Source organism: Myotis nattereri, assembly GCF_964212035.1.
Source record: "Myotis nattereri genome assembly, chromosome: X".
Lineage (NCBI taxonomy): Eukaryota > Metazoa > Chordata > Mammalia > Chiroptera > Vespertilionidae > Myotis > Myotis nattereri.
In genome coordinates this window covers 149,080,180-149,101,328 of record NC_138078.1, presented here as the reverse complement: position 1 = coordinate 149,101,328, position 21,149 = coordinate 149,080,180, and the positions used below count along the sequence as shown (strand labels likewise).

At 41.3% G+C, this 21,149-nt stretch overlaps 1 protein-coding gene across 1 annotated transcript in view; it reads left to right on the top strand.

Moving 5' to 3' along the window:
• Positions 1–11,475: 11,475 nt before the first annotated feature.
• The window catches only part of RP2 (RP2 activator of ARL3 GTPase), a 28,103-nt gene continuing 18,429 nt past the window's right edge, over positions 11,476–21,149 (top strand). The window contains exon 1 of the mRNA XM_081081159.1: positions 11,476–11,770. Within this exon, the coding sequence (XP_080937285.1) occupies positions 11,669–11,770 (102 nt within the window). The 5' untranslated portion in view covers positions 11,476–11,668. The remainder of the gene's footprint in view (positions 11,771–21,149) is intronic.

Genomic DNA, 21,149 nt, shown 5'->3' with positions numbered 1-21,149 from the left:
CAAACTAGATACTTCCAGAACCAAATTCATGATTTTTCTGTCTGAACTAGCTCCTTCTTCATTCTTCCCCATCTCAGTAAACGGCAACTTTATTCTGCCAGGTGCTTAGATCATCTTTGATTCCTCTCTTTTTCTCTTCCCCAATCCAATCCAGTACTACATCTTGTTGGCTCTCCCTTCAAAATAAAATCAAAAGCCAACTCATCATTTCCACAGCTACTTTCCTGGTTTAACCCCATATCATCTCTTACTGGATTATTGGAACAGGCTTCTAAATGGTTGCCCTGCTTCCATTCTTGCCTTCCCTACATTCTGTTCTCCACTTCAATGTGCCCCTTTTTCCATGTAAATAAGATCATGTCATCTCAGAGTCTTTATCCTATATCTACCTGACCCTCTGCTCCCTCCCTTCTTCCTAGATTTCCTGTCAATCCCCTTCTTGCTCACCATGCTCTACTCACACTGGCCTTTACACTGTTCTTAGAACATGCCTAACATTTCCTGCCCTTTGGTACCAGCATTTTCCTGGAATGCACTTGTTTCAGATAGCCAAATGGTCTGGTCCCTCACTGCCATCAGCTTTCTGCTCAAATGTCTCCTTATCAAAAGCCTTCCTTGACCACCCTCTCTAACACAATCCCCCTGCATCCCCTTGTCTTTTTGTCCTAATTTATTTTTCTCCTGAGCATTTGATCCAGTTATCTACTATGTCACAAACCATCCCCAAAATGTCATGCCTTAAAACGACAACCATTTTATTTACTCACCTGGCACCTTACATAGTTATTACAGTATTACTGACCATGTTTCCTATGCTATACTTTATGTCCCCTGGACTATTTAGTGACTACCAACTTGTACTTTTTAATCCCTTCACCTTTTCACCCAGTCCCTTAACCCCTTCTCCCCTCTGGCAACCATCAGTCGGTTCTCTGTATCTATGAGTTTTAGATACCACATATAAGTAAAATTATATGGTATTTGTCTTTAACTGACTTATTTCACTTAGCATAATACCCTCTAGGTCAGTGATGGTGAACCTTTTGAGCTCGGCGTGTCAACATTTTGAAAAACCCTAACTTAACTCTGGTGCTGTGTCACATATAGAAATTTTTTGATATTTGCCACCATAGTAAAACAAAGACTTATATTTTTGATATTTATTGTATATATTTAAATGCCATTTAACAAAGAAAACTCAACCAAAAAAATGAGTTCACGTGTCACCTCTGACACGCGTGTCATAGGTTCGCCATCACTGCTCTAGGTCCATTCATGCTGTTACAAATGGTAAGATTTTATTCTTTTTATGGTTTAGTAATATTCCATTGTATATGTGTACTATAGCTTTTTTATCCATTCATCTATATATTGGCTATTGAAAACACTGCAATGAACATAGGGATGCATATATTCTTTCAAATTAGTGTTTTGAGTTTTTTGGATATATACTCAAAATTGGAATTTCTGTATCATAAGGCACTTCCATTTTTAATTTTTTAGGAACCTTTAAACTGTTTTCCATGGCGGCTGCACCAGTCTGCATTCCCACCAACCGTGCATGAGGGTTTCCTTTTCTCCACATCTTTGCCAACACTTGTTGTTTGCTGATTGATGATAGCCATTCTAAAAGATATAAGGTCATATCTCATTGTGGCTTTAATTTGCATTTCTCTGATGACTAGTGACATTGAGCATCCTTTCATATGTCTAGGTTATAGACATTTTTAAAGCTGTTGTTACACATTGCCAATTTGCTTTCCAGAAAGTTGATACCTACTTCTGAGTTTGGAGGGGACACAATGTCCCCATAACACAGACTAAGACATTTCTGCTTTTCTATCACCAGTTGCTCAGTTTGGCTAATTTGGCAGTACACTCTTAGAACAAGAGGTTAGAGGAACAAATCAGGAAGGAACACATTTTTTTGACAACTCTGAAACTCCAAGAAGAGAACCACCAAGTTTGGTCTTCAAACTCCAAACCAAGATTCTTGAGGGGCACATTAATGCCAACGTTAAAATTTATTATTTTAGCTGTACATTACTGGGAAATAATAGCAATAGCACTGCCCAGGAATAACATTAAGAAAAATGAGACAAAACGCGGAAATAAGATGATTACATGGTCTTTTAATTCTGGAGCACTGTCCAGCAAACCCGACTAAGGTTCAGCTGACTCCCTAAGGGACTGTGACTTTTTTGCCATACAATTTACTATTGATTAGGACACAGATCTTTTATAAATCTGTAAAGACAGAGGTCAACTTATAGAAAAATGGGAAACTGTGATGATTTTCTTTTCAGCCCAGTAGAAAAGATCCCAAAGCTTATGGTTTTGTTGTGCTTTGGACATTAACCAATTTTGTATCCATGGTAGCAATCTTATTTCAAAATGCCTTTTCCTTCACTGACTATAAAGTCCCACTTCTCATATCCTTTTTGAAACAGCTTTTAGATCTTTGACTTCCTCATTAATGAATTAAATCAATTTTTGAAACTGGTTCACTGTCAATGTGTATACGAATTTTTCTTTTAATATTTTGAAAATTATACTTTGGTGACCTAGCCAGTTTGGTCAGTGGATAGAGCATTGGCCTGCAGACCAAAGGGTCCTGGGTTCAATTCTGGTCAAGGGCACATACCTTGGTTGCAGGCTCTTCCTCAGCCTGGGCCCTGGTCAGGGCTTGTGCAGGAGGCAACCAATTAATGTGTTTCTCTCACATCAATGTTTCTTTCTGTCTTTCCCTATCTCTTCCACTCTCTCTCTAATATATCTATAATAATAAAAGCATAATATGCTAATTAGACTGGACGTCCTTCCGGATGTCCTTCTGGACTACCTTCCGGAAGAAGCTGGGGCTGCAAGGGAATCCCGGGTCCCAGGTGCCAGAGAGAAGCCAATGCCAGCAACCGGGGGAAGGAAGGCCTACTCTTGCACGAATTTCGTGCATCAGGACTCTAGCTATATATATACTAGAGGCCTGCTGCATGAAGAGATTTGTGCAATGGGCCTTCTTTCCCCTGGCTTCCAGCACCAGTTTTCCTCCGGCACCCGGGACCCAGGCCTTCGCTCTGGCTGCAGCGGAGAAGCCAAGCCTAGCTCCAACCACAGTGAGGCTGGCTTCTCCACTCCGTCCACAGCAGAGAAGCCAAGCCACTTCAGTCTTCAGTCGTCTTCAGTCTTCAGTCATCTTCAGTCTTCGCTTGGGCCGGAGCCTTCGGTCTTTGCTCCGCACCTGCATATGCAAATTAACCACCATCTTTGTTGGGTTAATTTTCATACTCATCCTGATTGGCTGGTGGGCACAGTGGAGTGACACCAATTTGCATGTTTCTCTTTTATTAATGTAGATATATCTGTATGTATACACACACACACACACACACACACACACTTTGGTAGTACTCTTTCCAAGCCAAGATTATCAACTAGGATCCAATAGGGTGACACAAAATAGAATGTTGCCCTAGCCCAGTGGTCGGCAAACTGCAGCTTGGCAAACCACGGTTCGTGAGCCACACGCGGCTCTTTGGCCCCTTGAGTGTGGCTCTTCCACAAAATATCGGCTCTTTCACAAAATACCAATTTCTGCGCATGGGCCACGAAGTTTCAATTGCACTCCACGTGGTATTTTGTGGAAGAGCCACACTCAAGGGGCCAAAGAGCCACATGTGGCTCGCGAGCACGGTTTGCTGACCACAGCCCTAGCCTGTTTGACTCAGTAGATAGAGCATCAGCCTGCAGACCAAAGGGTCCCTGGGTTTGATTCTGATCAAGGGCATGTACCTCAGTTTCAGGCTCCTCCTCAGCCTGGGCCCTGGTTGGGGGTTCTGCTGGAGGCAACCAATCCATGTGTTTCACTCACATCAATATTTCTACCTTTTCCTCTCTCTTCCACTCACCCTAAAAACCAATGGAAAAATATCCTTGGGTGAGGATTAGCAACAACAACAAAAATAGAATGTTAACATTGTTAAAATAAAAAGCTGGACAGAAAATGTAGGAACTGAATTTGTTTCTGCTAGCAAGGAAGAGCAAGATGACAGGTTTGATAAGAACACTATCTCAACAGGAAGTATAACCATGAGTCATATAAATAACTTGAAAAAAAGAAAAATTTGCAGTTATATGGGCCTGCATATAAATTTCAAAATTCTAACTTATCTTTCTTATTGGAAAGTTTTTAAGAGTTTGATAAAATTTGTACCTCTGGTCCTCTGAATGTCTCATTCCATAGTTGTCTCTGTGGATTGTTAACAGGTCAGTAAATTTGCATTGGAAATTTTGTTCTTTCCATATATGACTCTAGCAGTTTATTTTGTTATTGGTTTTATAGCCTGAACCTATAGGTTTCTCTGTTCTCATGGAGGTTTTTCCATAAATTGTGGCATATTGGCAACATGGTCAGAAAAATAAGGTGTTCTTAGACCTTTGTCTATATAGTATGGTGTCATGTTTACATTCTGAAGCCAACCTATACTAATAATAGTCTAGGTGGCATCACGCCCTCATGTCATCACAAGATGGCCATGCGCACAGTGAAGGCGGGGCATGGCAGCTGCTATGCATGGTGAGGCCTGGGGTCCTGCAGCCTTGCGCAGCACGGAGGAGGCGGGTCGAGGCAGGGGAGGGCAGTTGTGGGTGATCGGGCCGGCAGGGGAGGGTAGTTGGAGGAAATCAGGCCCCGGCAGGGGAGGGCAGTTGGGGGTGATCAGGCTGGCAGGGGAGCAGTTAGGCATCAATCAGGCTGGCAGGGGAGCGGTTGGGGGCGATCAGGCTGGCAGGCAGAAGTTGTTAGGGGCAATCAGGCAGGCAGGCAGGAGAGAGGTTAGGAGCCAGTGGTTCTGGATTGTGAGAGGGATGTCCAACTGCGGGATTGGGCCTAAACCGGCAGTTGGACATCCCTCAAAGGGTCCGAGATTGGAGAGGGTGCAGGCTGGGCTGAGGGACACCCCCCACTTGTGCACAAATTTCATGCACCAGGCCTCTAGTTAGTATATAAAAAAATGTAATATGTCTAAATTTAGATCCTTACTCCCTAAGAAATAATCCCTAATACCTTTTAACAAGCTATAGTATAGTTAATGAAACATAAACTGTAGGGCCCCTCATTTGCACAGGTCCTGTACACACTCCAGAAGGGGCCCTAACAATTTTGTATTCATAATTTGGATTATTTTTCTTTAAAAGGAGCCAACACAAATTGTATACACTACAAAACCTACAGATCCCAAATTTCTCCCTTAGAGTAAATTTTCGATTATTAGATGCCATTCTTAGCACCACAAGAATTAGTGAATGCAGGAAAGAAGTGCTAAAGAGATGTTTTCCTCTCAGAGTCACTTTCTTGTGCACTGTGCAGTTGGGTGTTTGTGGTGGGAGGTAAGGAGGCAGGTATCATACAAAACCTAGCAGAGCAGCTCTTAGAGAAGATTTTGTCTAGAACACTGATTCCCAATGTGGGGCACATGCCCCACAGGGGGGCAATTTGATTTTTAAGAGGGACAATTCTAGAATGAGTTATTAACAGTGAATTTTTTGCGTTTCTTATGGTTCTAGGGGTCTCGTATACAGTATATAAATATTTATTTTGACATAATTATGCATTTTAGTGCTTTATTATTGTTTTGAAACTTTTCTATTTTTTCATATCACTTCATATCATTATTTTTTAAACAATTTCTTAGTGATTTCTTCCTCAGTACTTCAACTGTCCTTTTGTTCTTTTATTTTTCTCTTTCATAAATGCCATGTTCTTTGAAAGCTTGTTTAAACCAAGTTAATGGCCTTTTAGGCTTCCTCTGCATGAATAGGAGTTCATTTTTTGAATAATAAGAATTATATGTCACGGGGGGGAGGGGCATCAGGATTTTAGAGATGCTTGGGGGGAGGGGCATCAGGATTTTAGAGATGCTTAGGTGTGGCCTGGCCAAAAAAAAGGTTGGGAACCATTGGTCATGAGCCCTGATTTTTGTTTACTTTTGTCAAAAATGTGGGGATGAAGAGAGGGGAGAGTAGGGAAGAAATCCTACTCTTAAAAGTCCCAGGGATTGTCAGGCCTACTTAGGTGTTTGCCATCTCTATGATATTAACCATTTTCTTGTGTAGATTTAGGAAATGTCATTAAATTTCCTTTGACTAAAACTTTTTGTCTTGTGGATCAGTTATCTTAGTCAAATCTTCTTTTTCACTATTTTAGAATTGTATACCATGCAAATGTTGACAAGTAACAATTATGTGGGTTAGGATCTTCTAGATGTCAGATTGAGAGCTTATTTTTTGGTCTGCATGCGTAGAGGAAACTAGGAAATACAATCTCTCACTTAACTTGGGTGAAAGGGAAGTAGCTCTCTTTTATTAATAAACTCCCAAGGATAAAAGGTAATTTTATAAACAAACACATTCTGATTAGCTCTGTGGTTTTAGTTTTATTGTAGTCTGTCCCTTTCCTGAAAAGTATTGAATATTTGGAAGATGGAAATTCCACTAGGAAAAGGCTTTTTTAGTCCAGAAAGTATTTTTAAAAAATAGTTTCCATTGGAACTGCTTTGCTGTAAAAAAGTTACTGGAATTATTTTTTTTTTAATTTATGCTGCTAAAACCATTCACTTCTGAGAAGTCTTTCTTGACTCCATTTGAGTTAGAAGTTTGTTTCCCCTGGTATTCCTCTTCTGAAGTGACTTGCAAATAGTTTTACTTGGCTTACATTAAGAATTTTACCAACAGCCCTGACCGGTTTGGCTCAGTGGATAGAGCGTCGGCCTGTGGACTCAGGGGCCCCAGGTTCAATTCCAGTCAAGGGCATGTACCTTGGTTGCCTGCGCATCCCTGGTGGGGAGTGTCAGGAGGCAGCTGTCCGATGTTTCTAACTCTCTGTCCCTCTCCCTTCCTCTCTGTAAGAAATCAATAAAATATATTAAAAAAAAAGAATTTTACCAACAACAATGAATAAGATACCCTATACTAAAAGCAGTGGAAAATATAGTGTTATAACCTGACTAGAGGCCCAGTGCATGACATTCATGCACTGGGGCTGGGGTTCCTCAGCTGGGCCTGCGTCCTCTCACAGTCCAGGACTCTCTGTCCTTAGCACTGCCATGGAGGTGGGAGAGGCTCCCACCACCACTGCTGTGCTCACCAGCCGTGAGCTGGCTGAGCCATGCTCCCACTGTGGGAGCGCACTGACCACTGGGGTGGGGGAGCAGGGAAGCTCCTGCATTGAGCATCTGCCCCCTGGTGGTCAGCATACATCATAGTGACTGGCCATTCCGCTGTTCAGTCGATTAGCCTTTTATTATCTAAGATTATACACAATTTTTTGTTTTCCAAAATAATTGGAACTGATCAATAAGATAGTGAAAGAATGTTGGTAAGAACTACTTAAGCTAAAGTATGAGAAGAGATGTTGGCTCAAAATTCTATTAAAAGAAAAAAGTTATCAGCCTGCACAGTGTTTTTAACTTTCCAATCCTTTTCTTCAGTACATATGCAGTACTTTTGACAGAATTGATTCCCAGCCTCTGAGATGACACCCCAAAGTTCTGTGCCTTCCAGTATTCATTCCCTTGTTTAGTCCCCTCCTTTAGTGAATCAGAGACAGCCTTGTGTGACCAGTAGAACCCAGTGGAAGTGATGTTGAGTGATTTCTGAGGCTACATTATAAGAGGCCTTGCAGCTTCTGTCTCGGTCTCTTAGCACACTCATTCTTGAAGACCTCAGAAAAATTTGTGAAGCCCTACTACCCTAAGACCACCTTGGTAGAGAGATCACATGGGAAGGCCCTGAGATTTCATATAGAATGATTTCTGGCAAGTTTCCCAACCATTTCAGTCATCCCAGCTGAGGCTCTGTACATAGCATGGAACAGAGTTGTCCCCACTGAGCCCTGCCCACATTGCAGATTCATGAGCAAAATGAATAATCATCATTTTACACCATTAAGTTCCAAGGAGTTTGTTAAGCAGCAATAGATAATGGAAACACTCCTCCCCTCCCTTTCCTTTGCTTGTAAAGTGTTTTCTTAGGTGAGCACAAAGTGAGCAAGCACGTGTCAGGTCAACTCAAGAATAGGGACTTTCCAGTGGTTGTTGCTGGGCAATTGACTTATTTATGCTGTGGCGACATACCTCTTCAGGACTGCATTCTGAGAGGTAGCTATGCTACTCTTGTGGTTAAGACACACAGGGGGTCCAGTCCATCTCCCCGGCCTATAGCCAGCTGCAAACCCACAACGTAGCTGTTTAATATACATGAATATATATATTAAGCTGAGCATGGATGGTAGCTTTCTATAGAAAAGAAGTCACAAAAGTCTAAGTAGCAAGAGGGGTATAGGCAGAAGGAGCAACGAACTTCTGTCTGGACTCTGCAGAGTTAGAGCTGCCAGCACACGATCCCTTTTCTGGACCTTCTCTCTACCCATGTTTGTAACATGGAACTCATCCCCGCAGGTACAGGGGTATACACTTGAGAAATGGATAGCATTCTATTATTGATTAGCCTGGAATTTATCCTGTTATCTCGGTTGAGAATCTGAATGAAGATATAGATTGTAGCATGCACTTGGACAGAAAGGCCATAAAGAATTAGGGTGGCATGGCTACCAGCCATGTATATGCCAATGAATAAATAAAAAGAGCTAGTTTGCAGAAAAATAGTGGTGGTGAGAATCCATTAGGGAGAGAGGAGGAGAAAAGAAGGAAAGAATAAGAAAGAGAGAAAGAAAGAGCATGAGAGAGCTCTAGCACTAGCTCTGTTCATTGGCTTTCTAGTTCCCAATTTTAATACAAGGAGGCCCCCCAAAATGTATACACACAATGTCTGTAGATTCTGTGACATTTTAAAAATGAAATGTATTTTAATAAACACTGCCTTTTACAATTATTCTTAGTGTGCATACATTTTTGAGACACCCTGTATTTATTGTAACTTAATTTTCTTTTTTCTTTCTTTTTTTTTTGTTAGGTAGGGGTGATGGTGAGATGACATTTAACAGAAAGGGGATTTTTTTTTTTAAAAAAAAGGTTTTTTTTAAAAAAATGTATATTTTATTGATTTTTTACAGAGAGGAAGAGAGAGAGATAGTTAGAAACATCGATGAGAGAGAAACATTGATCAGCTGCCTCCTGCACATCCCCCACTGGGGAAGTGCCCGCAACCCAGGTACATGCCCTTGCCCGGGATCGAACCTGGGACCTTTCAGTCCGCAAGCCAACGCTCTATCCACCGAGCCAAACCGGTTTCGGCAACAGAAAGGGGATTTTATGTTCACTGCTGGAACCTCTCTTTCTTCCACTGTACTAGATGGTGATCACAATTTTAACATCCTATGGCTATAATATGTCTAGGGATCTTAACCAAAACTGCTGGGGGCCAGCCCCAGCGGGTCCAGGGGTTCCCAAAGGTGTGGACGGAGTCGGCGAAGAATGTTTCACACGGAGACAGCGTTCAAGACAGCGTTCAAAACTCTCTAGCTTTCCTTAGTCTCCGTGGATCTTCCCTGTGCCTGGCTGAGGCCACAGAGAGAGAGATCCCAAGGCAAGCTGAGCCTTTATTTTATAGTGAGAGGTAAACAAGGTAGTGGTTTCCATTAGTTACACAGTTCTTGTGAGTTTCACTTGTTTACACTGTTCTTGTGAGTTTCACTTGTTTTTGTTCTTGTGAGTTTCACTTATTTACACCATGGTTATACTTCCTGCACTTCCTCAGCCCATTAGCTTCCCAGATAAGATCTAGGGAGTGTCATAAAGTCAAGCCTAATTATGCTAAGAGGACTGTGCCCTCTAAGCTGGGAATTGTTTGTGACTTTGCCTACAGGTCAGTCCGAGGCTTAACTCTATATCAGCTCTCCACACAAAACATCCTCACATAGACTGTCATCTCATTCTGAAGGAGAAAAAAGTATGCATTGGGTAAAGATCTTATTGCCTATAAGATCCCTTGTGGCCCGGGAGGGCGGAGGGGAGCGACCGAACAGCTGGCGGTCTCTCTCCCTCCTCCTCCTCCTGGAACTTAAATTTACAGTAATTTCTAATACTTGAGCACGTGCACTTTTCTTCCTGATTCTGCAATAAGGGACAGGAAGTGAAAAAGGGAACATTCTTCATGATCAAGTTAAGTCAGAGACTCATTTAAGATATGCATTAGAGGTGAATAAATGTGAGAAAGTAAAATGATCACCAAATTTGAACCTGAACTGATCTGCATTTGATGTCCTACCAAGATGTGAAAATACTGTCTTCAGAGAATTAAATCAACAACTCACCTTTTCTATTATGTAAGCAATATATGTGTATTGTCATAAATTTGGCCCAAATACAAATAATGTTAATATTTAGTGCATATATATTTAATATCTTCAAACAAACCCTCTACCATTTGTTCAGAAGGGGTCTGATTGTTTATATGACAATGCTTATGTCCTCAAGTAGGCTATAAATTCCATGAGGAGAACCCCTTTAGCATAACTCTACTGCCCCCCCCCCCCAATTCAGTTACTTTCTTTGGGAAGAAATATGGGAAAGGTTATAAATGCTTCCTTCAGTAGCATGCAAGCATTCATTCATTTAACAAACATTTTATTGAGCACCTAGTATGGAATTGAGCAAGGTCTGGGGAATTAAAAGGTACATGCCCTTAAGTTTATTTCTCAAGAAATTCACAAGTCTAATACACAAATAATTATTTCTTTAAGTACTTGTGCAATTTTAGAGTGATGCATAGAAGTATTAAGAAAGCACAGAAGAGAAAGCAAAGAGAGTGGGGCGGTTGTTGGGGAAAGTTTCCTGAGGGAGGTCACACTGGCGAGACCACGCGTGGGCAGAGGATGGGGGGATAAGGGGAGGAAGAGGAGTGAGGAATACGCATTTCAGGGCCCTTTCCAGTGTCAGCACCAATTCCTGTTCCCTCAAAAAACTGAAGTTCAGCCCTGACCGGTTTGGTTCAGTGGATAGAGCATCCGCCTGCGAACTGAAGGGTCCCGGGTTGGATTCCGGTCAAGGGCATGTGCCTTGGCTGCGGGCACATCCCCAGTGGAGGGTGTGCAGGAGGCAGCTGATCGATGTTTCTCTCTCATCGATGTTTCTAACTCTCTATCCCTCTCCCTTCCTCTCTGTGAAAAATCAATAAAATATATTTTTTTAAAAAAACTGAAGTTCAACGATAGACTAAGGATGCCCCCGTACTTCGAACTTGGAAACTGAGGACTAAGGGCCAAAACACTGGGCTCCGGAGCAAGGACTCCTTCCCAACAGCTAGAGACCCCCACGGACTCCGAGGCGGGGCGGGGCCGGCAGTGCGTGCGCCCCGGCAGCTGGGCCGGGCCCGCCCCCAGGGGCTGGCGCCGGCGTAAGACGCTGATTGGTTGTGTGCCGGCATCGGCCTCCCGCGATAGGCGGCGCCGGGGCTGCTCGCCGGGCTTTGATTGGCTCGCGGGGCGCAGAGCGGACATAGCCCGTGGCGGGTCGTCGGGGAGACTGAGAGGGAAGGGGAGTCGGGCTGTTAGGCCTCGCGGGCTGACTGGGCTGAGGGCGACCGGGCCGTTCCGTGAGGCGGGGACCGGAGAGCCGCGGGGACCGGGCGCGCGGGCTGCACGCCAAGCTCCGGGGGGGCACCTGAGCGAGCGGGCCGGCCGGGAGGAGCGGCCGGGAGTCCCCCAGCAGGGACCATGGGCTGCTGCTTCTCCAAGAGGCGGAATTCGGAGAAAGAGGCGCAGCCCCAGGGCGAGGAGGAGCCGCCGAAGCAGTACAGCTGGGACCAGCGCGAGAAGGTAACCCGGGTCCCGCGGCCGCTGCTCGCTGGACCCCCCCGCCCCCGCCCCCGCCCCCAGCCGCCCCGCCAGGGTCCCTTGTGGCCCGGGAGGGCGGAGGGGAGCGACCGAACAGCTGGCGGTCTCTCTCCCTCCTCCTCCTCCTCCCCGTCCCTCCCTCCGGTATCTGAAGTCGGGATGGATGACTTTTTGAGGGATCGAAGAAGCGGGCGGGACCCCGGGGGACCGGGCGGCGCTGAGGGGGCTGAGCCGTTGACCCGGTAGATGCCCAAGTTCACTCCCCGGGGGCTCTCCTGCCGCTCCACACCCGCATGGTCCCGGGATGGAGTCCTGGGGAGGAAGGAGAGCCGGCCGTGCCCCGAGGCTCCAATCTGCTCGTTTCTCCGGGCAGCGCCGAGCGAGTGGGGTTGGGTCGGGTCCTCGAGTTACACACGGGACTGATTCTCATCTCGCTCGCGGCTCGTGTGCTTCCTGGGGCCGTTGTGTCTTTTGTCCGCCGCGGGCCGGTAAGTCGCTCCGGTACCTATTGGCCTGTTTCACTGCTGACTTGGCTCACACCCGCGGGCTGTTCCACGGCGGCTTCCCGCCCCGTTCAGTGACCCGAAAGGAGTCATGAAAATCGGATCAGTCGTGGAATGTGTGTCCAGACTGTGTAACTAGCATGAAGCAGGCAGAATTTACGAATTGCTTGAAATGCTTGAAAACGCTCTAATGTTTATTTTCACATAGAGCCAGAACATTTTTACAAACTTGGAAAATGTCCACTCTTGCACAAAACACACTTAGTCATCAATTTCATAAGGCTTCCTCTTTCTACATAGTTCTCCATTTGTGTTTAGTAAAAGACTATAGATGTATCCAATTTTTTTTTCTTCCAAACAAAATGAGAGATTTTTTAAAAATGGGTGTCATGAAGTTAACTTCTCCCTGGTTAACGTAACATATCTTTATCCGCAAATGCTTTATAGGAAATTTCTTGTTAATGTTTTGATTTTGCAGACCTGCCTGTGTGATTTCCAATCCCCAGAAGAATGTATTCATGTGAACTCGGTTCTCCAAGTGCCAGATTTAAGAAAGTGGATGCTCAGCCCCATATTTCTGCTCCTGTCTTTCAGATTGTTCCTGGGTTTCATGGTGTATTTATACTCTCTTATCCTTAATTATAGCAGCATTTTATAATATAGGAATGGAAAGTAATGTGCTTCCTGTCGTACAAGAAGATTATACCTATGGTTTAAAATTATTGGTGGGCATTTTTAAAGACTCATTTGCTCAGCCTTAGTATTTCTAACAATGCTGTTTAAGCTTCAACTGTCTACCATAGAGAAGGCTGTGTATTTGTTTTTATTTTAGCTTTTTGTTTTGACTTCATAGACCAAAACTAAACTAAAGTGCTTTTGTTTTTTTATTTAGAGTCATCTTGGTTGCCCTTTGAGTCATTACGTCATAATAAATTGTTTTACAATTAAACTTCATTAACATGATGTTCAGGTTACTTGGAATCTCACTTTTTAGTTAATCTTGCTCCTTTCAGATAAATGGGTGTGTCCTGTGGTGTTTTTTTTCTTTTGCTCTTTGACTAAGTAAACTCATTGAAAATAGAATAGGGGATGCCAGCATCTAAGCTTTCCCCCCCAAAATTAGCATACAATAAACTTTCAGTTTACAGGGAACATTCTTTGGGACCACTACTAGGTTCTTTAGTTGTAGAGATCTAAGAGATGTTACTCGGTATGTAAAATAAGCTCATGGTTTTGGGTATGTTTATAGTAAAAGTTAAAATTTTGATCAACTCAACTAATCAAACTTTTTCTAAATGTGCATTAGATTCTGAAACACAGCCCCATTTTAAAATCTTTTGGACTATTAGAGAAAGAGAATTACTATCTTACATTTCAAGATAATGGAGACACCACCATTTTTTCATCATTTATGATAGCCTGCTACATTTTATATGATTTAAAGATTTTTTTTTCTAGTTTCTTACCTCTCATTTGGGCTAGTGTGCAAATGTTCTGTATTAGTCTAATGATGCTATTACTGAGGTTAACATGGTTTTTCTTGCTCTCAGAAGATTTTAACTGTACCTTAAAAGCAATAGAATGCAAATACAGCCCATAGAACATAAATGAGATGTTGCATGAATATTAACAGAATCGTTTGTATAATGTGATCATGGAGTATAGCATATGCAGTTTTAAAATTATATCAGACAATTACTATTCAGCTGGCAAGACTTTAGGTGTAAAAACAAAATGTGGGGCCTGAAAAGTTTCCTCACAACTTGGAAAAAGCAAGTTTAAATTTTTCCTTACGTTGTGTAATCAGAGTATCTTTATTGAGAGGCACCCTCTGGGTTTTGGGTTTTGAGTTGTGTAATTGGGCCAGTCTTAGGGGACTGGAGCTAGGAGAAATGGTCTCAATTAGAAAGAATGTTTGTGGACTAAGTGTTGTCATGGTGACTGATACTGTAATCAAGAGTGTAAGAAGTTCATTTTCTATTGCTGCTGACTTCGGGGGGAAAAATTGTACAGTTACTACATTGACATAGTGAGAAATATTTTTGGAGTGTAAGATCTGTGTTTAAATCATTTGGAAAGAAATGCTTTTATCCTTGTTATCCATATGCTGCCTCCCATAGCAATGCAAAGTATTCAATATGTATATGTACTCAAATACCAGGGAAAAATCAAAATTAGAAGAATTACCCCTGCCCTTGAAGAGCTGACTAGCTGACTAGCTTTTTTGAGTTGAATATTTTAGTACAACCAGAGGGAAGAGGAGTGGACTGGTACAGAAAATAGTCTTCATGGCATAAGTATGAAATTTGTGATTTTGAGTATGGACAGCACATCTTGTATCCATTACATCTGCCTCATATTCTATATTCTATAGGAACTAGAGGCCTGGTGCATGAAATTAGTGCACTGGGGTGGGGGGGGGGGTGTCCATCATCACGGCCTGTGTCTTCTCGCAGTCCAGGAGTCCTCGGGGGATGTCCGACTGACAGATTAGGCCCGCTCCTGTGGGAGTGCACTGACCACCAGGACGCAGTTCCTTCATTGAGCGTCTGCCCCCTGGTGGTCAGTGTGCATCATAGCGACTGGTCATTCCGCTGTTTGGTCAATTTGTATATTGGCCTTTTATTATATAGGATAGGATAATGCTAAACAAAAGCCTTATACCAGAGATTCAAGTAACTGCATTTTTTAATTCAGTCTGTTATGGAATTTTGGATAAAGCAGCCAATTCGTGCATTTCCCGTTCCTTGGCTATAACATGGGACAGTGCTAAAGATTTCTCAACTATTTAATAAAGGCCTGTTCTTAGGAAGAGGAATTAGACAGTAATGGTTACCTCTGAGGATAGAAATAGACCAGATGTAGGGAAGGACAGAATTGGTCTAAACATAAAGTAGTTCATAATTCCGAGTTGTTCATCAGTGGAAGTGTGGCTTTTTGAGTAACTGATCTCAATGTTAGTGAAACATTCAGATCAGAAAGAAGTGTCTGCATTGAGTAGGGGGCTAGATGCTGTTTTTAGCCTTGTAAGTACATAAGGTGTTCTGGTTATCCATTGCTGTGTACCAAACCACTCGAAACGTAATGGCTTAGAATAATGGCAAGTATTTATTTTTTCACAACTCTGCAATTTGTGTAGGGCTTATTAGGGTTGGCTCTGCTCTCTGTGGCATCAGCTGGGGCAGCTTGACTAGGGGGCTGGAGGATCTGCTTTCAATATGGCTTAATCACAGAGCTGGCTAGCAAGTTGATGCTGGCTTTTAGCTAGGAGCTTAGCCTGGGGCCAGGGGCCTCATCAGGTACCCCAGGCTTCTGCACAGCATGATGGCAGGGCTTCAGGGGCAAGTGTCCTCAAGGGAAACTGGTAGAAGCTGCATGGCTTTTTCTACCTAGCCCAGTGGTTCTCAACCTGTGGGTCGCGACCCCCTTTGGCGGTTGAACAATCATTTCACAGGGGTCGCCTAAGACCATCCTGCATATCAGATATTTACATTACGAGTCATAACAGTAGCAACATGACAGTTATGAAGTAGCAACAAAAATAATTTTATGGTTGGGTCACAGCATGAGGAACTGTATTTAAAGGGCCAGAAGGTTGAGAATCACTGACCTAGCCTCTTAAGTGAAGCTATACCTACCACAAATGTCCACCCACATCCAAGGGAAGAAGACCTCTTGATGGGAGGAGTGTCAGAAAATTTGTTAACATACTTTTTAAATCCTTTACATAAAGTTGTGTTTTTTTAAAGGAAATAAATAGTTCTTTGTTTATTTATTTTAAATAGCTTTACTGAGAGATATATAAGTCATATACCACACATTTCACTCATTTAAAGTGTACAGTTCATTATTTTAATAAGTTCACAGGGTTATGTTAGCATCACTATGATCTAATTTTAGAATATTTTTATCCCTCACAAAAGAAACCCATACCCACTCCCCTTCTCTTCAGCCTCTGTAAACCACACTTTTACTTTCTATCTCTGTAGCTTTGCCTGCTTTGAACATTTATAAATGGAATAATACAATATGTGGTATTTTGATACTGGCTTCTTTCAATTAGCATGTTTTTGAGATCATACTGTAGCATGTATCAGTACTTTATTCCTTTTTATTTCTCAGTAACATTCTATAGAATAGATATTTTATGCATTTATCCATTGATCAGTTGATAGGCATGCAGGTTGTTTCTACCTTTTTATTTTATTTTGTTGTTGTTAATCCTCACCCAAGGATGTTTTTTCCATTGATTTTCAGAAAGAGTAGAAGGGAAGGAGGGAAGAGAGGAAGAGAGAAACATCAATGTGAGAGAGACACATCAATAGGTTGCTTCCCCAGCATGCCTCATCCGGGGTTGGGTATGGAATCTGAAGTTCAGGTACGTGCCCTTGATTGAAAATCAAGCCAATGGCCCTTCGCTGCACAGGACAACGCTCAATCAACTGAGCCACTCTGGTTGGCCAAACTGTTTTTCAAAGTGTCTGTATGATTTTACATTTCCACCAGCAGCATTACAATTTCTTCACTCATAAAATTTTGATAAAGGGGAAAAGCACAGGGAATAGAAAGTGTGTGGAACTGGGTTTTAATTTGTATTCTGCACTCCACTTCACCTCACTGATAAAATAATTTAGCTTTTCTAGTCCCCATTTTCCTAAGATTCCTTTCAGTTCTCTAATTCTTTGAGCATCTCATGAGGGGAGGTAAGCATTGCTAGAAGCATTCAGGCAAATCTGGGTGAACACAGGGAATGTGATAAGATATAAAATTAAATTAAGGTTAGATTAGTTGATAGTGGAGAATCCTTTCCAATTCTAAAATTTTATAATTCGATTTTGTGTTTATGTATTTAGTAACATGTGAGCTAATCCTATATAATAAAGAACTAATATGCTAATTAGACCAAACAGCAGAATGATCGTCCGGACAAAGGCGCAGCTGCAAGGGCCAAGCCCCTTGCACGAATTTCGTGCATTGAACCTCTAGTATAAATATAATACTTCATCTTCTCTCATCATCAGTGTATAAAGGTCAAGGTACTGGTATTTATTATTTCTGTAATTACGTGGCACTGATATTTGCATTTGTGTGAAATAACCTTTCAGTTACATAGCTATGTTACCCTGAAACTGACTTACTGTTTAAATTTTAAGTAATTTGTTTATTTTAATTAAAGCATAATTTACATACCTTAAAGTTATCCTTTTAAGTGTACAGTTCTTTGAGTTTTGACAAATGAGTAGTCAGTAATTAGCACCACAATCAAGATACAGAACAGTTCCATCATCCTCCTAAATATCCTCATGCTCCTTTGTAGTCAACCCTGCCTCCAGGCTCTGATCAGTTTGCTTTTGTCTTTTTGAGAATATCATATAAATGGAATCATAGAATATACTAGATGCCAGATGCACAAAATTCATGCAAGGGGCTTGGCCCCCGCTGTTGCGGAAGCTGCCTCTGCCTCGGCCCCCGCCACTACGGCTTCGTCCAGAAGGTTGTCTGGAAGGACCTCCGGTCTAATTAGCGTATTATGCTTTTATTATTATAGATAACCTTTAAGTCTGGCTTCTATCACTTAGCATGATACGTTCATTTTTATAGATGAGTAGTATTTCACTGTATGGATGGTACCATGTTTGTTTATCCATTCACCAGTTTAAGGACATTTGGGTTGTTTCCAATTTTAGTACCTATAATTAAAGCTACCATAAATCTTTGCATACAGGTTTTTGAGTGAACATAAGTTTTCATTTCACTTGGGTGAATACCTAGAAGTGGGATTGCTGAGTCATATGGAAACTGTATATTAAACTTTTATAAGAAACTGCCAAACTAGTTTCCGAAGTGGCTGTGCCATTTTGCATTCCCATCAGCAATGTATGAGAGATCCAGTTGCTCTTCCTCATTTGAACTTTTATGTTCAGTTTTTAAAAAAAACTTTTAGCCATTCTAATAGGAATCTAGTTTAATTTGCCTTTGTGGTTTAATTTGCATTTCCCAATAACTAGTGATTTTGAGCATTTTTCCATGTACTCATTTGCCATCCATATATTTCCTTTGGTGAAGTGTTTATAAAAATCTTTACCATTTTTACTGGGTTATACATCCTAGATACAAGTCCCTTGTCATATAAAAATTTGCAAAAATTTTCCCAATTAGTGATTTGTCTTCTCTTAACAGTGTCTTGTGAAGAACGTAAGTTTTCAATTTGATAGAAGTCCAATTATAAATTTTTTCCTTTTTGGATTGTGTTTTTGGTTTCACATCTAGGAAATCTTTACCTAAGGTTACAAAAATTTTTTCACCTCTGTTTTCTGCTAGAAGTTTTACAGTTTTTGGTTTTATATGTAGGACTTATGATCCATCCTGAGTTAATTGTTATATATGGTGCAAAGTATGGGAAATACTTTTTATTTTTTACATATAGATGTCCAGTTGTTCTAGCACCAATTGTTTAAAAGACTATCCTTTCTTTATTGAATTGCCTTTGTCAATAAATATCTAAGTCTGTTTTTGAACTCTTTATTCTGTGCCGTTAATTTACATACCTAGTTAATATTGGTTTCTGTTTGAATATGGTTGTGTACTTAAGAGCCAGGCTGCCTAGGTCTGAGACTGAGCTCAAGCATTTACCCCATGACCTTGGGCAAGTTATTTAGCCTCTGGAGGCCTCAATTTTCTCATCTATAAAACAGAGATAATTATAGTACACAACCCTCATAGGGATTTTTATGTGGATTGAGTGAATAATTATAAAGCACTTAGAATGGTGGCTGGAACCTATATAGCGTTTCTTATACTCCTGGGTCTTATTTTGAACTTCTATCATGACTGGATTTCCATTGAAATTAACATATTCCATTATTTCATCTCAGATCATCATTATGGAAGTTTAACAGTGTGAGATGAATTTCAATGAAAATTTTATATCACTACGCAGTAAAAGATTAAGATGTTCACTTTTGTCTTCTGTTAGGGAAATAATGTTTAACTTAGTTTAGTAGCTGTATCAGGTGAATTCCAACTCCTGAAACATTTCTCTGATTTTGAAAGTATATCCATTACCTTTTACAGATCATAGTAAGAAATACAGCCTAAACTAACCTACTTCATAAGTGGTTCTTGTGAAAAAGGTAGTTTAAAACATGGCCTTTCCATGTTTGTGATTTTAGGCACTTTACTTGCAACATTATTATGGTACTAAGCTTAAGGTTGTTTATAACTTTTATTTTAAAGAACTTTGAGTAATTGTTCAAAAAGTACAGCAACATAAGTCCTAGATTTCTTCTTTATAGACCATATCGAGAGTCCAGATAATTTTGTACTATAGAATTCTTTAACTATAGGATTAATTTCTCTCCATGAACAAGAACTGAAGTGTCCAGAGAAAATTCTTAGAAAAATAGTAAATTACATTGAACTCCTCAGCATTGGCAGCTGTTATGGACTGAATGTTTCTGCCCCCCACCCTCCAAATTCATATGTAGAAACCCTAACTCCCAGTGTGACTGCATTTGGAGATGAGGAAGTAATTAAGGTTAAATGAGGTCCTAAGCGTGGGGTTCTGATCTGATAGGATTAGTGTCCTTCTAAGAAGAGACATTAGAGAACTTGCCCTGTACCCACCAAGGAAAAGCCATGTGAGGATATAGGAGGAAGGCAGTCATCTTCAAGCCAGGAAGAAATTTCTTACCAGAAACCAACCCTGATGGTACCTTGATCTCTTGGACTTTCCAGCCCCCAAAAATGTGAGAAATAAATTTCTGTTATCTGAGTTGCCCAGTCTGTTATTTTGCCATGGCAGCCACACTTAGTTGGCTTGGGGTGCTAAAACAAAATACCATAGATTGGGTGGCTTAAACAACAGAAAATTTTCTCACAGTTCTAGAGGTTGGGAAGTCCAAGATCAAGATGCCAGTAGATCAAGTGTCTGGTGTCAAAGATTAAATACATCCTCATACTACAGACCAGTGTTCCTTCTAATGCATTATGTAAAACAAGTACCACATTTATTGTGCAATATTGAGTAAATAACTTTAAGATAGTTTGCTAATGATTACCGTGATTAAATGATTGGATTTTTAGTACTGTATCTATGAGAGCCTGTTTCTGGTGCATGAATAGTTCTGCATAAAATTTATAGACCCACAAAGAGGTAAAACAGTGCAAGTAGATTCAAAAGTAATTTGGAAAAATGCCCTTTTAGTGACTATATGTTGATAGGCCAGTTAAACTTTAAAAAGGGAATCTGACTGATTCCAGGCATACTATTTATAAAATTATGTGAGCTTTCGATTAGAGTATCTAACGATAGAAATGGTGGCATTTGAAAAATTACATTGTCGGAATAGCTCAATGAATGTTTGACTCAGACTTGTACCTTTGGGTTCTTCCATTTTCTGGAGTATATTGCAGAAATCAATCAGGGTTTAGAAACTAAGACCCATTCATTAATTTATGGAAGGATAGAGAAATATATTTCTATGTGGGTGTACTTCCAATTTCAGAATGTTTTAAGAAGCAGAAGTTTTAAAAGTAAAGCATCAGAAAAAGAAAACGGGTCAGGCTGGGCTGGTGTGGCTCAGTGTTTGAAGTCAACCCATGGTAAGGGCACATGCCCAGGTTTTGGGCTCAGTCCCCAGTAGGGGGCGTGCAGGAGGCAGCCGATCAGTTATTCTCTCTCATCATTGATGTTTCTATCCCTCTATCCTTCTCCCTTCCTCTCTCTGAAATCAATAAAAAAAATTAAAGAAAAAGGTCAGAGCTGAAATATTCCTTAATATCATCCAGTATTCTGTGTGTGTATGTGTGAGAATTTCTTCAGTAGTTTCAAAAAAGTGTTTTTACAGTTGGTATGT